General features: G+C 57.6%; 1 protein-coding gene across 2 annotated transcripts in view; it reads right to left on the reverse strand.

The window, feature by feature from the left end:
* Positions 1 to 10,811: 10,811 nt before the first annotated feature.
* The window catches only part of UBASH3A (ubiquitin associated and SH3 domain containing A), a 38,110-nt gene continuing 34,420 nt past the window's right edge, over positions 10,812 to 14,501 (reverse strand). The window contains exons 13-14 of one of the 2 annotated variants that reach the window (XM_008710197.2): positions 13,854 to 13,963; positions 10,812 to 11,362 (exon numbers count right to left, since the gene is read on the reverse strand). In XM_008710197.2, coding sequence (XP_008708419.2) covers positions 11,225 to 11,362; positions 13,854 to 13,963 — 248 coding nt within the window. In that variant the 3' untranslated portion in view covers positions 10,812 to 11,224. The remainder of the gene's footprint in view (positions 11,363 to 13,853; positions 13,964 to 14,501) is intronic. The other variant, XM_008710198.2, reaches the window with a different exon arrangement.

Below are 14,501 nucleotides of genomic sequence, written 5' to 3' on the forward strand. Positions count from 1 at the left end.
TCTCTTATCACCTAAGAAACGACAAGGGTTTTAGGGTGATCAGGAACAAAAACTCAACCAAGTAGATGGAAAGATCTAATTGGCTTTATTGGAGGATTCAGGAATGGGGCAGCGTCCCACCCGACAAATGGAAGGCGGCTCCGAGGGGTTGCACTAAATGGAAAGCTTTTGTAGGCAGAAATGGGCAGGACGAGGGAATCATTCTCAAAAGACAAAGAGTTGTTTCCGGCGCGGTCACCTTCCCATGGGAAGGCAGGGGGTCTCACCAAGCCGGCCACCGGCTAGTGGTGATGAGAGTGGGGGTGAGGGAAGTCCAGGCCGCGGTCGGAAATCCCGCCGCTGGGGAAGGCTGCGACGCTGGTGAGGTTGGTACGAAGTCCTGGTGGGGCACAGCTACGACTTCCCGTACTTTGTCTCTGGGTAAATACAAGGTAAAGGTGACCTATGTTCGTAATGTTTATTTTATCGAGACAGAGTCTAACTGAGCTGAAGCTTTCATTATGTACTTGGAATTTGGGTTTCTCTTTTATCTGGACTGTCTTTGGGTGACTTTTCCTTGTCCCCTTCTCCTGCTAAGGAGAGTTTCCCGAGGTATTTATTTTTATGATGGCCTGTGTAATGATGACCACCCGCACGGGAACAGAAGGCCCACAGATGCATTGTCCTCTGAGATAGGGATCCCAGCAGGACGCAGATGATACTCTCAAAACAGGGCGATTCGAGGGAGCACATCGTAAAGTGTCTCTCTGGAGAGGTGAGGACTGGTGTAGAAAACTGGCTTCGGTCTGGCATCTGGGAAGGAGCCGCGTGTCCCGTTCCTTGTCAGCAGACCAGGCCTTCCCGTACCCGAACGTGTCACACAGCACTTTGAAGGCATCTCCTTCGTGTCTGGGGACCCCGTGGGCAGGGAGCCAGCAGCATGCGTGTCAAGGCACTGCTGCCTTGCTATCCGTGTGCCCTCTCGAGGCGTGGGGGCCCGCCTGGTCCCTGGTGCTCGGGTGCTGCTCCGCCGTTGGGATCCCATTATCCCTGCGGAGATCGGAATTCAGCGCCAGCACTGTGTCCCCAGCAACCCCTCCAGCTGCAGAGGACAGCCCCCAGGGCTCTGTAAGGACTCCCATGCAATCTTCTTGGTCTCTAGGCCCCTGCAGGGGAGAGGCTATGATGAGGGAGTGGCTGAGTCCCTCGCAAAGAATGGTTCCATTTCTACACTTCGGTGTCCCTGAGCCCTTGACTTCTGTCCTGTACGGCACGCCAGGACCCCAAACAGTTTGACCTCATTAATTCTACACCGTCTTCGTTCAGGCTTCAAGTAGTCAGCCTGGTGACTTGTTAACCACACCTTCGGGCTTCAGCCAAGGTGTAGATTCCAGGCCAGGGCAGCCATGCCAAACACTTGAGTGACTCTCAACTTACTCCATCCCATTTGGTCTGGCACTTGCTCCTGGTTCCAGCTGGCCTGCTGGGGGAACTGCAGTCCTCCCCTGCACGGGCAGCTCCCTCTTGGAAAGGTCTGTGCCCCCCAACCTGGGCTCCGTTGGCCTCACATCTTCTCTGGGACCGGAGCGATGAGAGGTGGTGGGTGTCCTGGCATCGGATCTGAGGCAACTCGCCCAGCAGCAGGTGTGGGAAAGCTTTTGTAGCAGACAAAGTTTGGTTCCTTTCCTTGGGGGAGGGCGGGGTGGGGAGGAGTGGAGGAGAAAGAGGGGAGGGAGAAGAGGAGAGGGAAGGGGGGAGGAGGGAAGGGAGGGGGTGCTTGTCAGCAGACAGTGCGGTTTCAGGGGAATTTGCAATTCCAAATCGTCAGCCTCTCATCCATTTCTGCCCAGATGTCTCCACTGCGTGCCTCCACTTCTCCCTCCCTCCCTCCAGCACCCTCTCCTGGAAGAGAGCTGACGGGGTTGAGCATTTAATTGGCCCTCGGCTCTGCCTCCCTTACAAGCAGACCCGTGCTTGGTCCTCTGCTCTCCACCTGGCGACCCGGGCGGGCGGGGGTGGGGGGTGGGGAGGAGGAGCACCATTGACTCCCACGCTTAGTCTTGTTCTTACGTCCACAGTTTCTCCTTCCCTGGGTGTGTGCCTCCAGGGCCCTTCGCGGCCAGGTGACCTGCAGTCTGTGTCATTACTAGTTGCTATGGTAACAGAGAGCCACAGCTGGGGATGCCCCCATCCCTTGCCATCACCAGTGCAAGTGTGAGCGGTAGAGATGCTGCTGCACGCTGTGGGCGACCTACACCTTCCCCCTCCCGGCAAGGAGGCGACCACATACACGTTGCGCGTGCGAGGAATCCGGGATCCGATCATGGGAGGGACTGTTTCTTGAGCCACTCCTGTATTGTTACAAGGTTGCAGCAGGAAGGAGCACCCCCAGCTGAGGGGTAGCTGGAAAGGAGCTGTTTACAGAGATGAGGGAAACCTTTCAACAGAGTGAGCTGTGGAAATGGATACCCCAACTGCACTGTCCTCCTTCATGACATCCCCCCCGGGATCCCCACCGGCCCGAGGGTGCAGGAGCCTGGGTGATGTGTCCACACGGGTCAGCGTGGGGACAGAGAGGCGACTGGAAGCCATCCAGCTCAGCCACTGCATACCTAGTCCTTGGCGCAGCGCCTGGCACAGAGCAGACCCTCAACAATTAATGCTAATGAACATTCTTGAGAGGGAGAGACTGGGGAAGAGTCGCCAGTTTTGTGAGCCCGCCCGTGCGTGCTGCACCACAGTGCCGGGCTGTGCGTGCACTCCTGGGGCGCCTCATTGTTCCCCGAGCCCCGTCCCCGCGTGCGTGTCCCTCCTGTGGTCTGCTTCCCCAGCCATCGGAGGAGGAAAACAGAATGACCATCAAGTGACACACTACCCACGCCTCCAGCTTCCCTGCACTTTACCGAGGGGCAAACCGAAGGGAGTAAAGCGGTTTGCTCAGGGTGGACCCGGGCAGCCCCACGTCCCATCCGGGAGGCCTGCCGCCGAGACCTGGACAACGTCTGTCACAGTCACGTGACAGCAGAGCCGGCCACCGCGGGCAGAGCGGCCCACGCCACGTGGCTGTGGGAGCTCCCCTATTGCCTGCGGGGAGATGCTGTGGTTTCCTCCCACATCCGGATCTCGGCGGCAAGAACGTAGGCTCAGAGCTCCTAGTGAGCCTCTGGGCAGAGCCGCAACCATCCAGAGGTCCCTGGAGGATGGAGTCCCAGGAGATGCTGTGGGGACGGGGCTACGGCTCTGCTTAGCCTCAGACTGGCCTGGGAATTTCTGTGAAGAACCTCCTATTCTTCACCGAAGTTACGCGAAGGAGCAATTACATACATATAGACACACGAGTGCATAAAGGCACACACACGTGTGTGCGTGTGAAGTCACGGGACCATCTTCTCGTCATATGGGGGTCACGTGTATGCATGTGAAGTCTCGGGACCATCTTCCCGTCATACGGGGTCTTGCCTCTGAGCAAAGCTGGTGCGAGCACCAGGTCAGCGACTTCAAGGGGCCGTCTCTGTGAGATTTGCAGTGGGATTGCTTTACAAAGCAAGGTCCCTGCAGCAGTGGCTCTCCCCCTCGGGCAAGTACCAGAGTCACCCGGCGGGCTCGTTAAAACACAGCTCCCTGGGCTCCACCCCAGAGGGTCTGATTTCACGAGTCTGGGGTGGGACCTTCGAGGGTGCTTTTGTAACAAGCCCCCAGGGGAAGCAGGTGCTGCTGGCCCCGGGACCACACTTGGAGAACCACTGGCTTGGAGCCCTTTCAACGTGTCTCAGGGTCACAGTGGTCAGGACCCTCGAGCTGATGCGTCCAGGCGCCCAGCTGGCTGGCTTCCTGATGGTCCCTGGCTGTTAGGCGATGCCCGAGTGGCCCTGAGGAGTCCACGAGATAAAGCAGGAATAAACCTTTGCTTGGTCGTGGCTGCCACCGTCCGCCTCAGTCCACTCAGGTGCCATTTAATGCAGCAGCGACCCAGAACACATCTGCCAAATAAAATAGCTCCGAAAGCAGTTGCCCAGAATTTGGATTTTAAGAATGTGTAAAACAGATTACACAACCTTACTGGATTCCATTGCCTTTTGCAAATGCAGTGTAAATGTTTTCATCGTGCTCAAAGTTATGAACTTTGACAGTTGCAGGGTATGTTAATAACACAAGGAGTATCATAACTGAGTGCTAGTAGGCTTATTTCCACAATAAAAACAGCTATGAAATACATTATAAGCCTTTACACTCCGAGGGTTCCCTCGGCTGCTGTTCACAGGACCCAGCAGGGCCCGGGACCAGGTCAGATCCCAGCCCAGGCAGGGGCCCAGTCCGGTCTGGACGAGGAACAGGTGGTGCGCTTTTCTTTCTCGGTAACCCTGGGCTGCACCTGCCGTGCTTAGCTCCCTGGGACTCAGGCTGGGGGCCATCTCCTGAGGCTGGTCTGCTCTCCGGCTTACATGAAGGGCTGAGTGCTTTTGCTCGGGACTCTCTGTTGGTTTGCCCTCCTTCTTGGTGGCTCTGGGCTGTGGCTCCGGGAGCAGACCTGGGGCGACACTAAAATCCATCACTAAATTCAACTGGGCTGCCCTTCTGGGAGGCGTTTTGGGGGCTGTCCCTGCAGTGAGCTCCCACGGGCATTTCTTCTTTGGGGTTTATGTTGCTTTTGTGCTGCAGCTTCCTTGGAAAATCCTCTGGTTTATCGCACTAAGGAATTGTTACCTCATTATGGATGGCACAGAGCGAAAGATACTGAGGTCATCGTTGAAAGAAATACACTTGTGCAGACAGAAGGAGAAATGGGGTATTTCCAGATCATTCATTTTCTGAACGACTTCTTAGAGAACTTCTTTGCTTGCAAGCTTCACTAAGAAGATGGTGTGTGTGGGGTGTGTGTGTGTGTGTGTATGTGTGATTCTTAGCTTATTTTTGTGGGCTTAAGTTTTAAGAGCAAATGGTCCTCAACAGTTGGAAATGGCATTTGCTTGGAAGCAAATGGGTGAAAGCTAACAATTCTGGAAATGCTCTGCAGCAACTTGCAGACACCTTTTGACACGGCTGAATTCTGGTTGCACTTGTGATGGGGCATCTATAAAGTCCCCTAAGGCTTTAAAAATTCAGTCCGACTTAATAGTTGGACGCCGGCCTGCAAATGTGCTTTCGGTGCACAGTGTGCTGCTTCGGGTGGCTGAGCCGGTGGCCAGGAGAGGCAGAGCGTCCTGTTGCACAGGGAGGCTGGGAGACAAGGCAGGGGCTCCGGGCGTTGTCCAGGCGCCAGAGTCGCTGGCTGGGCGGGGAGCTCGGGGGAGATGCAGCCTCGACCGGACCGGCCATCCAGGCCCCAGGTCTTCTGCTGCCTCCGGGCTCTGCCTCCCTCCTGGCTTCAGTGTCCCGGTCTCCCCTCCCTGACCCTGCCCAAGCCCAGACCTCGCTCCCTCTCCCCGGGCTTTGCCGGGAGTGGGCAGAGTCTACGGCGTCTGCTGCAGTGGGTGATCCCCGCCCCCCACCGCGGGCCTGTCCTAGCTTCTCCTCACTCAAGGTGACCTCGCCCCACGGAACAGTGTTCGTGCCCGCTCTCAGCAGGGGGCCGACGCCGGCTCATCCCAGCTCACGAAGGCTGATTTCTACAGTTTCAGGCAATTAGAAATCGGTTGTTAAAACATTGGCAGCTCAGAATCAGCCATGGTGGGAGTGTTTGCACCCCGGGAACTGGCAGACCCCGCAGATACTCCAGCTCCGCCTGCCATGGCTCCCTGCTCGGAAGACAACATGTCTTGCAGAACCGAGGCCAGGAGGCTGTGACGGGGTCGGCCCCCAAGCCACACAGAGATGGTGCCTAGAGTCACAGTGGGCAAGAGACAGCACGGGGGCACACTCAGGTCTCCCGAGACGCAGCGCCATCCTTTGAACAGCGGTGTTGACTGATGAATGTCTCTTTCATTAGTGGAAACGATTTCTGGCAATTCCGCCGATCCGTGTGCGTGCACCAGCTGCGGGCCCCTGGGCACGTGGGGTGCAGGTGTGGGACAGGGTCTCTTCTGCTGTGGCGTCCTGCTGTGCCAGGATCGGGCCGCGGGGCCCAAGGACGCTGCAGCCTTCTGATGCTCGTAGAGCACGTTCCAGATCTAGAATCTGGGGGGAGGGGCTTGGTCACAGGAAATGAAATAGGGCAGATAAGGCCCAGCTGTCATCAGGGTGCAGCCACCTGGCAGTGCGGCCTGCTCCACCGACCTGCCCGCGCTGTTGTTGCTGGTCCCTGCACGGTGTCCCCACCCCGGCTTGCGTCTTCACCGGCAGTTCTGGAAAGCCCGGCTCGTGCCTGGACTTCCTCTGTCCTCACGTCACAGGACCCCGCCCTTCGGAGCATCAGACGCTGCTCAACCAAGATAGACATATTTTTTCCTGACGTTCGTCTCTGTAACAGTGCGTCTACTCCGCAAGGGTGTGAAATAGTCACGCCAGGTTCCCCACGTACCCGTGCTGTCACGGGTGCCCAAGGGCCTTGACAAACCACCTGGGACCGGGGCTCAGGGAACACATCAGGGGTTTTCAATGGGGGACGATTTTGCTCCCCAGGACATATTTGGAAGATCTGGAGACGTGTTTGGTGAGTGTGACTGTCACCGGGGCATGCTACTGGTATCTTACTGGGTCAAGGCCAGGGGTGCTACTAAACATCCCACAATGGGCAGAACAGGCCCCGCCCCCAAAGAGTTCCCGTCCCCAGATGTCGGCCGCGATGAGGGTTTGAAACCCTGGACGCACAGCTGTGCGGTGAGTCACGATGGCAGGTGCCGGGTCCCTGGGCGGCTCTGGGGGCACTTCGTGGATCACCGTGGGGAGGTGTCACCTTCACGGTGCCGGACGCTTCTGTGCAAGGACCCAGCGTGCCTGTCAACCAGACCCGTCTTCTTCCGGGCCTGCGGTGGGCCTTCTCCTAAGCATCGTCCTGGCATTTAGGTTCTGTTGTCATTGCCGTGTACGTGGGATGTTTTCTGTCACCATGTCTCCCAGTGATGTTGGCGTACATGAGATCCGTCGACATCTGGCTTTATCTTTGAGCTCAGGTGCTTTCTGAATTCTCTTCTTGCGGTCCTAGGATCTGTTGATTTTCCTAGGGCTCCAGGTCTGTGCTCCTGGCATCTGCGGGTACTCACGGTGTGCTTTCAGTGTGCAGGCTGGAGGGAGGGGGCTCTGTGCCATGAAGAGTGGAGTCTGTGCTCCCCACCTCTACCCTCCGTGGCTCCTTGGACTGATCCGGGGGCCTGAAGGATGGAGGTTCTGGCTAGGACTGTCCGTGGGGCTTTGTGGGTCCTGAGACCAGGTGACAAAGTGACTTAGAGTGGAGAAGACACCCCCCCCCCCAGCTTGGCTTTGCAGGGGAGGCACTGGAGGCTCTGGGAGCACTGGCTGGTGACCCCAGGTGGCTACCTGGTCTTCTTCCTGATGGGCGGGTTGGCAAAGCCACCAGGAAGCCCCTTACTCGAGGGCTGAGAAGGGCAGTGGGCTCTGCGGGGAGGCCAGGGGGCTGTGCCACACAGACTCCTTCCTGAGCAACTGCGAGCCCCTGGGGGCCCCTGGAGCACCTGGGTGGGGGCAGAGGAGCCCAGGGAGCATAGAAGCAATGCTCTTCCCCTGGGCCGGGAGTGGGAGGGCATCTGGGTGACCTGTGTTTTTGCCTTTAGTCCTCACACTGACCTAACCGCCCACAGGGAGCCAGACTTTTTGTTTGACTCTTAGAAATAATTACAAAAAGAGGGGAAAAAAGGTCAGGAGAGGAAGTGCATGGAGGTGGGTGTGTAACCGGCTGGGTCGGTGGTGCCGTTTGTCACACTTGGTTGTTCAGAGGTTTGTATTTTCTGGTGTTTGTACCAAAGTCTTTTATGCACTGTGTTGTCCTAGGGCTGCTGTGACAAGGACCGCATCAGAAGGGCACCTGCTCACAGTCTGGAGGCTGCACGCCTGGGGTCCAGGCGTGGACTGCGCTGGCTCCTCCCGGGGCCTGTCTCCTGGGCGTGTGGACACCCTCCTCTCCCCATGTCCTCACGCGGTTTCCCTCTGTGTGTGTGTGTCCAGCTGTCGTAGGGACACCGGTCAGATTGCACCAGGGCCACACGAGGGACCTCACTTTACCTTACTTATCTCTTTAGAGACCTGACCTCCAAATAAGGCTACATTCTGAGGAGCTGGGGGTCTGGACTTGAACTTATGAATTTGGGGGGCACACGATTTAACCCATGAAATTCACCAACGTGACCAGATCTAAAAAAAAAATCTCAATTTGGTTTTAAAATAAGACTTGCTTTAGTGGGAAATTACGATGGCTGTTTCTTCTCAGATGACACAGGGGGTGTTTGCCAGGAGCCAGTGGCCGCAGACCTGTCACTACGCATGTGTCCCTCGGAGGCTCTAGATCCCGCATCAGACCAGACTCAGCTTCCCCGATCCTTTGCTGCCCCGCCCCAAGGCCATGTCCCACCCTCACCACCTTCCGTCTTCTGTGAGAGCTGGTGGTGGGTCCGGGAGAGGCTTGCCTCGCTCCGCCACAGGCTCGTGAGCATAAGGGGACGTCTGCCATGTCAGGGGAGGCAGCAGACCGTGGAGAGACCCCCGGTGAGGAAACTAGAGATGCCGTGGGTGGGCCGGGGTGGGTGGGGGTGGGGGTCTGCGGTCACGGGAGGCCATTCCCAGAGCCCGTCAGCAGGGGTCAGTGTAGGCTTACGAACGCACAGGTGCTCAGGGATCTTTGTTTCTTGGCTTCTTCCTCGCAGGTAGAATTGCAAACTTGCACCAAACAGTGATAAACTTCCTTCCCGGCCTTTCTCCAGCACAGCTCTGTTCTCAGAACCCTGTCCTCACAATGAGGCCCATTCTGGAAGCTAAAAGGGATGGAACTGGGCTTTCCTGCCGTTGCATCAGAATGGGGGGCTAGTCCGAACCAGAATTATAGAATTTAAAGAAAATGGAGTTTCCCTGCTCAGCGGGGAGCCTGCTTCGCCCTCTCCTCCCTGCTTGTTCTGTCACTATCTCTGTGTGTCTTTCAAATAAATAAATAAAAGTCTTTTAAAAAAAGGAAAATGGAGTTTCTTGCTCTTTTGACTTTGGAATCTGAGATTCAAGCCCATCTCATCGTTCTTGCGAACCCCCATCAGCAGCCCGGCCAGGAGGAAGGTGGTCCCCTTCACTACCCAGGGGCATACGACCCAGCAGTCTTGCCCCCCACAGGGCGAATCCAGACCCTTGGGACCACCCCAAAGAAGGGGCCACTCGCTTGATTTGTGACGTTTTTGTTCATCTCACGATTAGTAATGTTGGGGTGGCACCAGGGTGTCTGGGGGGAGGACAAGGGAAGGCTTCCTCCCGACCGCGTACTTGCCGCAGAGAAAGGGGCAGCTGTACCGCGCTCAGAGGCAGGTGCGGACTTCGTGGGAGGGGCTGCCCTTCCCAGTCCCGGGGGGCCGTTTGCTTTCTGGTTGGTACCTGTTGGGAGGCACGCAGGGTTGTTTTCCTAGCACCGCATTGTGAGGGGACCAGGCGTGGGAACAGCCTGTGAGGCGCTGCCCTCTGCTCCGTTCTGCGCCAGCTGCAAACGTCTTTATGTTTGGAGACAGAGAAACGATGTCGTGAGTAAAGTAAAACAAAGGATAAATAATTTTATCTTTCTCCCTCAAGGCACGGTTGAACTCCAAAGCTAAGAGCCTTTTGTGTGGCCTTTGTGTTCTTTGTGATGTGGCTGGTTCCCCATCCAGGTTCCGGGGTCCACCCTCTCTGCTCCTCAAGAGCTCCATGGACTGCGTGCCCCCAACCTCCCCTGGGAGACAGCGGGGGAGAGCTGGGGACGGGGACTGGCACTTCCCACCAGCCTCCATCTCTGCTCTGTGAAAGGCCGGGCACGGGACAACCACGGTCCCAAACACCAGAACTGGGGCACGGTGGGAGCGGAGGAAGGCCAGTCGGGCTCACTGCGCCATGGTGGGATTTTCATTTGGGACACTGAATGCATTGGCGGTGGGGACAGGTGTGACCAGCGGGGGATGGGGGAGAGGATGCCGTGGGAGAGACGCCCATCACCCACCTGGACCAGCTGCTCGAGAGTCAGGGGCACCACTGGATCGGCAGCATCCGGGCGGGTGTCCCCGTGTGGTGGTGGGTCTCTCCTGTGAATCAGGGCAGGACACGTTCCCCCCATTTGCAAAACTACCTCCCCCTCCACTCGGGCAAAAGGGAGAAAAAGAGAAGCTGGGGAAGGTCTGCACCGAGGGGGGTGTCTCACATCCTCATACTGGGCCCCGGTACAAGCAGTCCCGTGTATGGGGTGTGGGGGATGGAGATTGTCCCCGAAGCCATCCCCATCCTAATCCCAGCTCTGTGACTGCATCCCTTACGGGGCAAAGGGGACCATGCAGAAGGTCTAAGCTGTGGATCTTGAGATGGAAGTCCATCCCGGACTGTTGGGCCGGCCTCTGTAATCCCAAGAGACCTTAGAAAACGGGGCCAGGTCCGAGGCAGAAACCCACGTGGTGCTGGAAGCGGAGGGGCGGCGGGGGGGGCTTGAAGACACTGCTGTCTGCAGTTGGAGGCGAGGAGGGCAGGTGCCTCTGCAGTGGGGCATGGCAAGGGGACAGACGTCCCCCGCCCCCGCCTCTGCAAGAGCGGCTGGGAGATCTGCAGCCCGCTGACCTTAGCGCTCCTGACCTCAGAGCTGTAACAGGACTAATCTGTGCACCTGTGATGAAAAATCTGTGTTGTCCCTAACTGCCACCCCATGGTGACTTGTCACGGCAGTGATGGGAAACTCGTACCCAGGGAGTGGACACTGAGCCACGGCTCCATGCCTTCGAGCTGGCGGGTGGTTTCTTGTTCCGTTTTATTGAATATTATACCCCTTTCAGCCTGTGTGGACATAGCCAAAAAGTGACTGGAATAGAACCAGGAAAATGACGGGAACCTGAATCATCAGAACACAGGAAATAAAGTGACCGCGTCTTTCCAGTCCTCCGTGGTAGGTCACCGTGGCTGCTTCCCTCCGGGCCACACGGCAGGTCCACACGTTGCAAGGTCTGCGCTCACAGGGTAACGGTCCACCAGTGGCCGCTGCAAAGGCAACAGCAGATAGCAAACATCCGGGATCCAAAAGTGCGTTTCGTGCGTCTACAAATCACATCGAGGGAGCGGAGGACACGTGGCGATGCCAGCCCCGCCCGGCCTCCGCGGAGGGCTCCGCGTGCTCGTCACGGCGCCGGGCAGAGCGTGAGCGCGGCTCCTAGCTGCCCGGGAGCCAGTTCCGCCAGTTAAACGCCGAATTCGAGCCGTGGGTCAGTGTCTTCACGGGAGGGTTCACCAGTTCCCATTTTCCTTCCTCTTTATTTTCCTCACAGAAGCACATGCCCAGAGAAGGAATCTAGGATAGAGTTTTCAAACCCTTGTTAATGTTTAAACCAGCTCAATCGATTTTGCACTCGCTCTTAAGCCAACCGACAGGTCCTACTGGACCGGGGAGGCGGGCGCGATGGGCTCACAGCGGCATCGCTGCCCCAAGCACAATGCCCACGGCTCACACGGCCGTCCTGGGGGGGGGGGCGTGCTCCTCCCACGGCTAGGAAAATGCCTGCAGACGCGATTGGTTGTCAACCTGGGGGTGCTGTTGGCAGGGGCAGGGGCAGGGACCCTGCTAACGTCCCACAGGGCACAGCAGCGCAGTGCCCCCAGCATGGAAGCAGCCTGCCCGCAGCTCTGCGGTGTCCAGGCTGAGACGCCCAGGCTACTGCGTGGGGACAGACTCGCATCCTCAACTCTGGCATCACAAAAAGATACGGTCATTGTTTTCGGAGCCCAGAAAAAACCACCAAGTGAAACTTTAGACCTCAATCTCTTCATCTGCAAAGTGAACGTGTTCATGTAGATTTTTGTTTTTAAGGCTTTTTTGGGTTTGTTTGCATGTTTTGCTTTTCTTTTTTCCCTCTCTTTTGATGCCTAGAAATTCCTCAGGGAGACAAAATTTGCAGAAATTCCAACATGCAGGGGGATCCATGTGGAGGCTGGTGGTGACTCAGGACGACTCTCTCTCCTGCTTCGGGAGACTTGGCATGTGTGTGCGTGTGCGTGTCTATGCATGCACGGATGTGTGCACGCAGGTCTATGGGCACACGCACACGTGTACACATATGTGCATGTGTGCACGCACGTGTGTACTTGTGCGCTGTGTATATGTGTATGTGTGTGTGCGTGCACGTGTGTGTATGTGTGTGTTTGTGTGGGGGCAACGTGGTGCAGTGGGCAAAGGGAAGGTTTTGAATGGTCTCTTTCCATCTGCCCTTGATTTGAAGGCCCGTGGTCCCCAGAGCACTTTGGTAAGTGTCCGGTAAGTGCAGGCAAGTCCAGCTTATTTGGGCAGGGGGTGGGGTGGACACCAAACTGTCAGGATGAGAAAGTCGCAGGAATTTGGAAGTTCCAGGCTGGCATCTTGAGAAGGGGAGACCAAGGGTCAGGGGAGTGGGTGGGGATCTGACTGCAAAGACTGGTGGGGTTTTGGAATAGCACCAAAGTTGGGATTCTGTCAGCACCTGGCACGTGCTGGATGGCCTTCACGGGGATGACCGGGAGCCCCAGGACAGCCTGGGAGGGGTGTGGGGTCAGAAGCGTGCAGCACAGGAGCGCTCGGGAGGGAGACAGTGTCTGCAGGAGCGAGAGCGATGCTTGGGGAGCAGGTTGTGCAGGGGCCTCCAGGAGGACCCCCGGAAAAATCCATTGTCATCCAGCATGGCCCGGAGGCTCAAGCCCTATATTCAGATAGCAGTCAATTGGTGGCCCAGGCCCCAGAGGGCTTGGGAATATCTGGGTCACAGTTGGGAAACCCCACCTTGGAGACACTTTGGAGGGGATGCATGCTTCCACGCATGAGGAAACTGAACGAGAAGAGAGAAGGCGCACGCAGGTCGTGCTGTCTGACTCACCCCCCACATGAGGGAGGACCGGGCTTTCTCTGGCAGGCAGGGTGTGGCTCTGAGAGCCAAGGACCTTGCCCAGGCACAGAGCCAGTGTTGGCTGGTCAGGGCCTGGGGTCTGCTCCTCTGCAAGCAAGCTGTGGCGGGTCATGGTCCTGTGACAATTTTGCACAAGGAACCAGCCCAGGGACCCATCTCCCATCACGGGTGTTGTCTATGCCATTGCACAGCCAGCCTCGAGGTCATCGGTCAACTGATTAATTTGATAAAAAGGACAAGGACAGGGAGCAAGTCTGGCCCTGAGTAGATTTTCAGGAGAGGAGCGGGGGGGGGGGTTCTGAGCCCCTAGTTTGCCTGCCTTGATTCATCCCACCAATAGAAAAAGCCACCTCTGTGTTGCTGGGTGATGGTCAACAGGTTGGTGCAAAGTACCCACTGTCCTTCTCTACCTGCGGGTTACCTGTGAGTGTTTGCAGAGCCCCAGCCCAACCCCGGGCACTCGGGCTACCGCAAGTCCTGTGTGTTCCATGGTGGGCTGACTCCAAAGGCAAGAGGGTGGGGTTTCTTTCTGTCCTCCTGTCCCCCGCCCCTGGCTCCCCAGAACAAGCCAGGCCATCTGTTGTCCTTTCTCTTTGCGTCCACATGGCTTACTCCTCACTGGACCACTTGCTCAACTTTGGGGTTGCAAAGGATTACCATGCCTTATTTTTATATTATCTGGGCAGCAAATGGCCCAGGTTGCCATAATGATGATAGAGATGATAAACCGCTCCGGTCGGCCCCCTGCCCAGGGCTGCCCTTTGCATAAGAGCAGGTGTGCACGTTCTCAGGAGACGGGGCAGGCGGGGTGGTCCCTGTCACCGTGGGTGGGCTCTGAGGAAGTGTGATGACCCTGTGTGCTCCGGGGGCTTGACTTCATGGCCCGCAGAGAAAGGGGCAGGCACGTACCTTCCTCACTAGCTGCGCGAAGTCTCCACTGTCCCGGGGCGGCAGCCCGAGGAGTGGGCGTGTGCAGGAGTCCAGCGCTGAGCCATGGCTCACAATCAGGATGACGCCCACTGTAGAGAGAAGCACACCTCGGGGTCAGAGGAGGCACGGAGAGCGCCTTTTATTAGAATGAGGGTCCCCAGAGCTGTGCGGTGCACAGGGCGTGAGAGAGCCCGGGTAGGAAGCGGTGTGGCAGGGAGCACGTGTGCGTGGTCCGTGGCGCATCACGTCCTCGGGCACAGCTGGGGCGGCAGCGCCTGCTGCGAGCTTCGGGGATGGGACCGTGCCGTGATCCGAGCTGCCACCTCTTGCAGGATGTGGTGGTGGCTGCCGCCCAGACTGGGTCCCTTAGCTAGAGAGTTATCAGCCAGCTGGCCACCGTGAGCCTGCTGGTGCCTCTGGTTTCGTTAGGGACATTCTGAGCCCACGGGTGGAGTCTCCGGCCGGCAGCGTGAGTGATGCAGGCACCGAGCACAGCAGGGGAGAGTGGGCCCAGCCGGGAGAGACCCGGAGGTGCCCCGGCCGGACCCACTGGATCCACCTGCAGGAGGGAGTCGGGCGGCGGGCTTCCCCAAGGGCTACGGCTGACACAGAGCAATCCGTGCGTGC

This window comes from Ursus maritimus, unplaced genomic scaffold (assembly GCF_017311325.1).
Source record: "Ursus maritimus isolate PB19 unplaced genomic scaffold, ASM1731132v1 scaffold_4, whole genome shotgun sequence".
In the NCBI taxonomy this organism is placed as follows: Eukaryota; Metazoa; Chordata; class Mammalia; order Carnivora; family Ursidae; genus Ursus; species Ursus maritimus.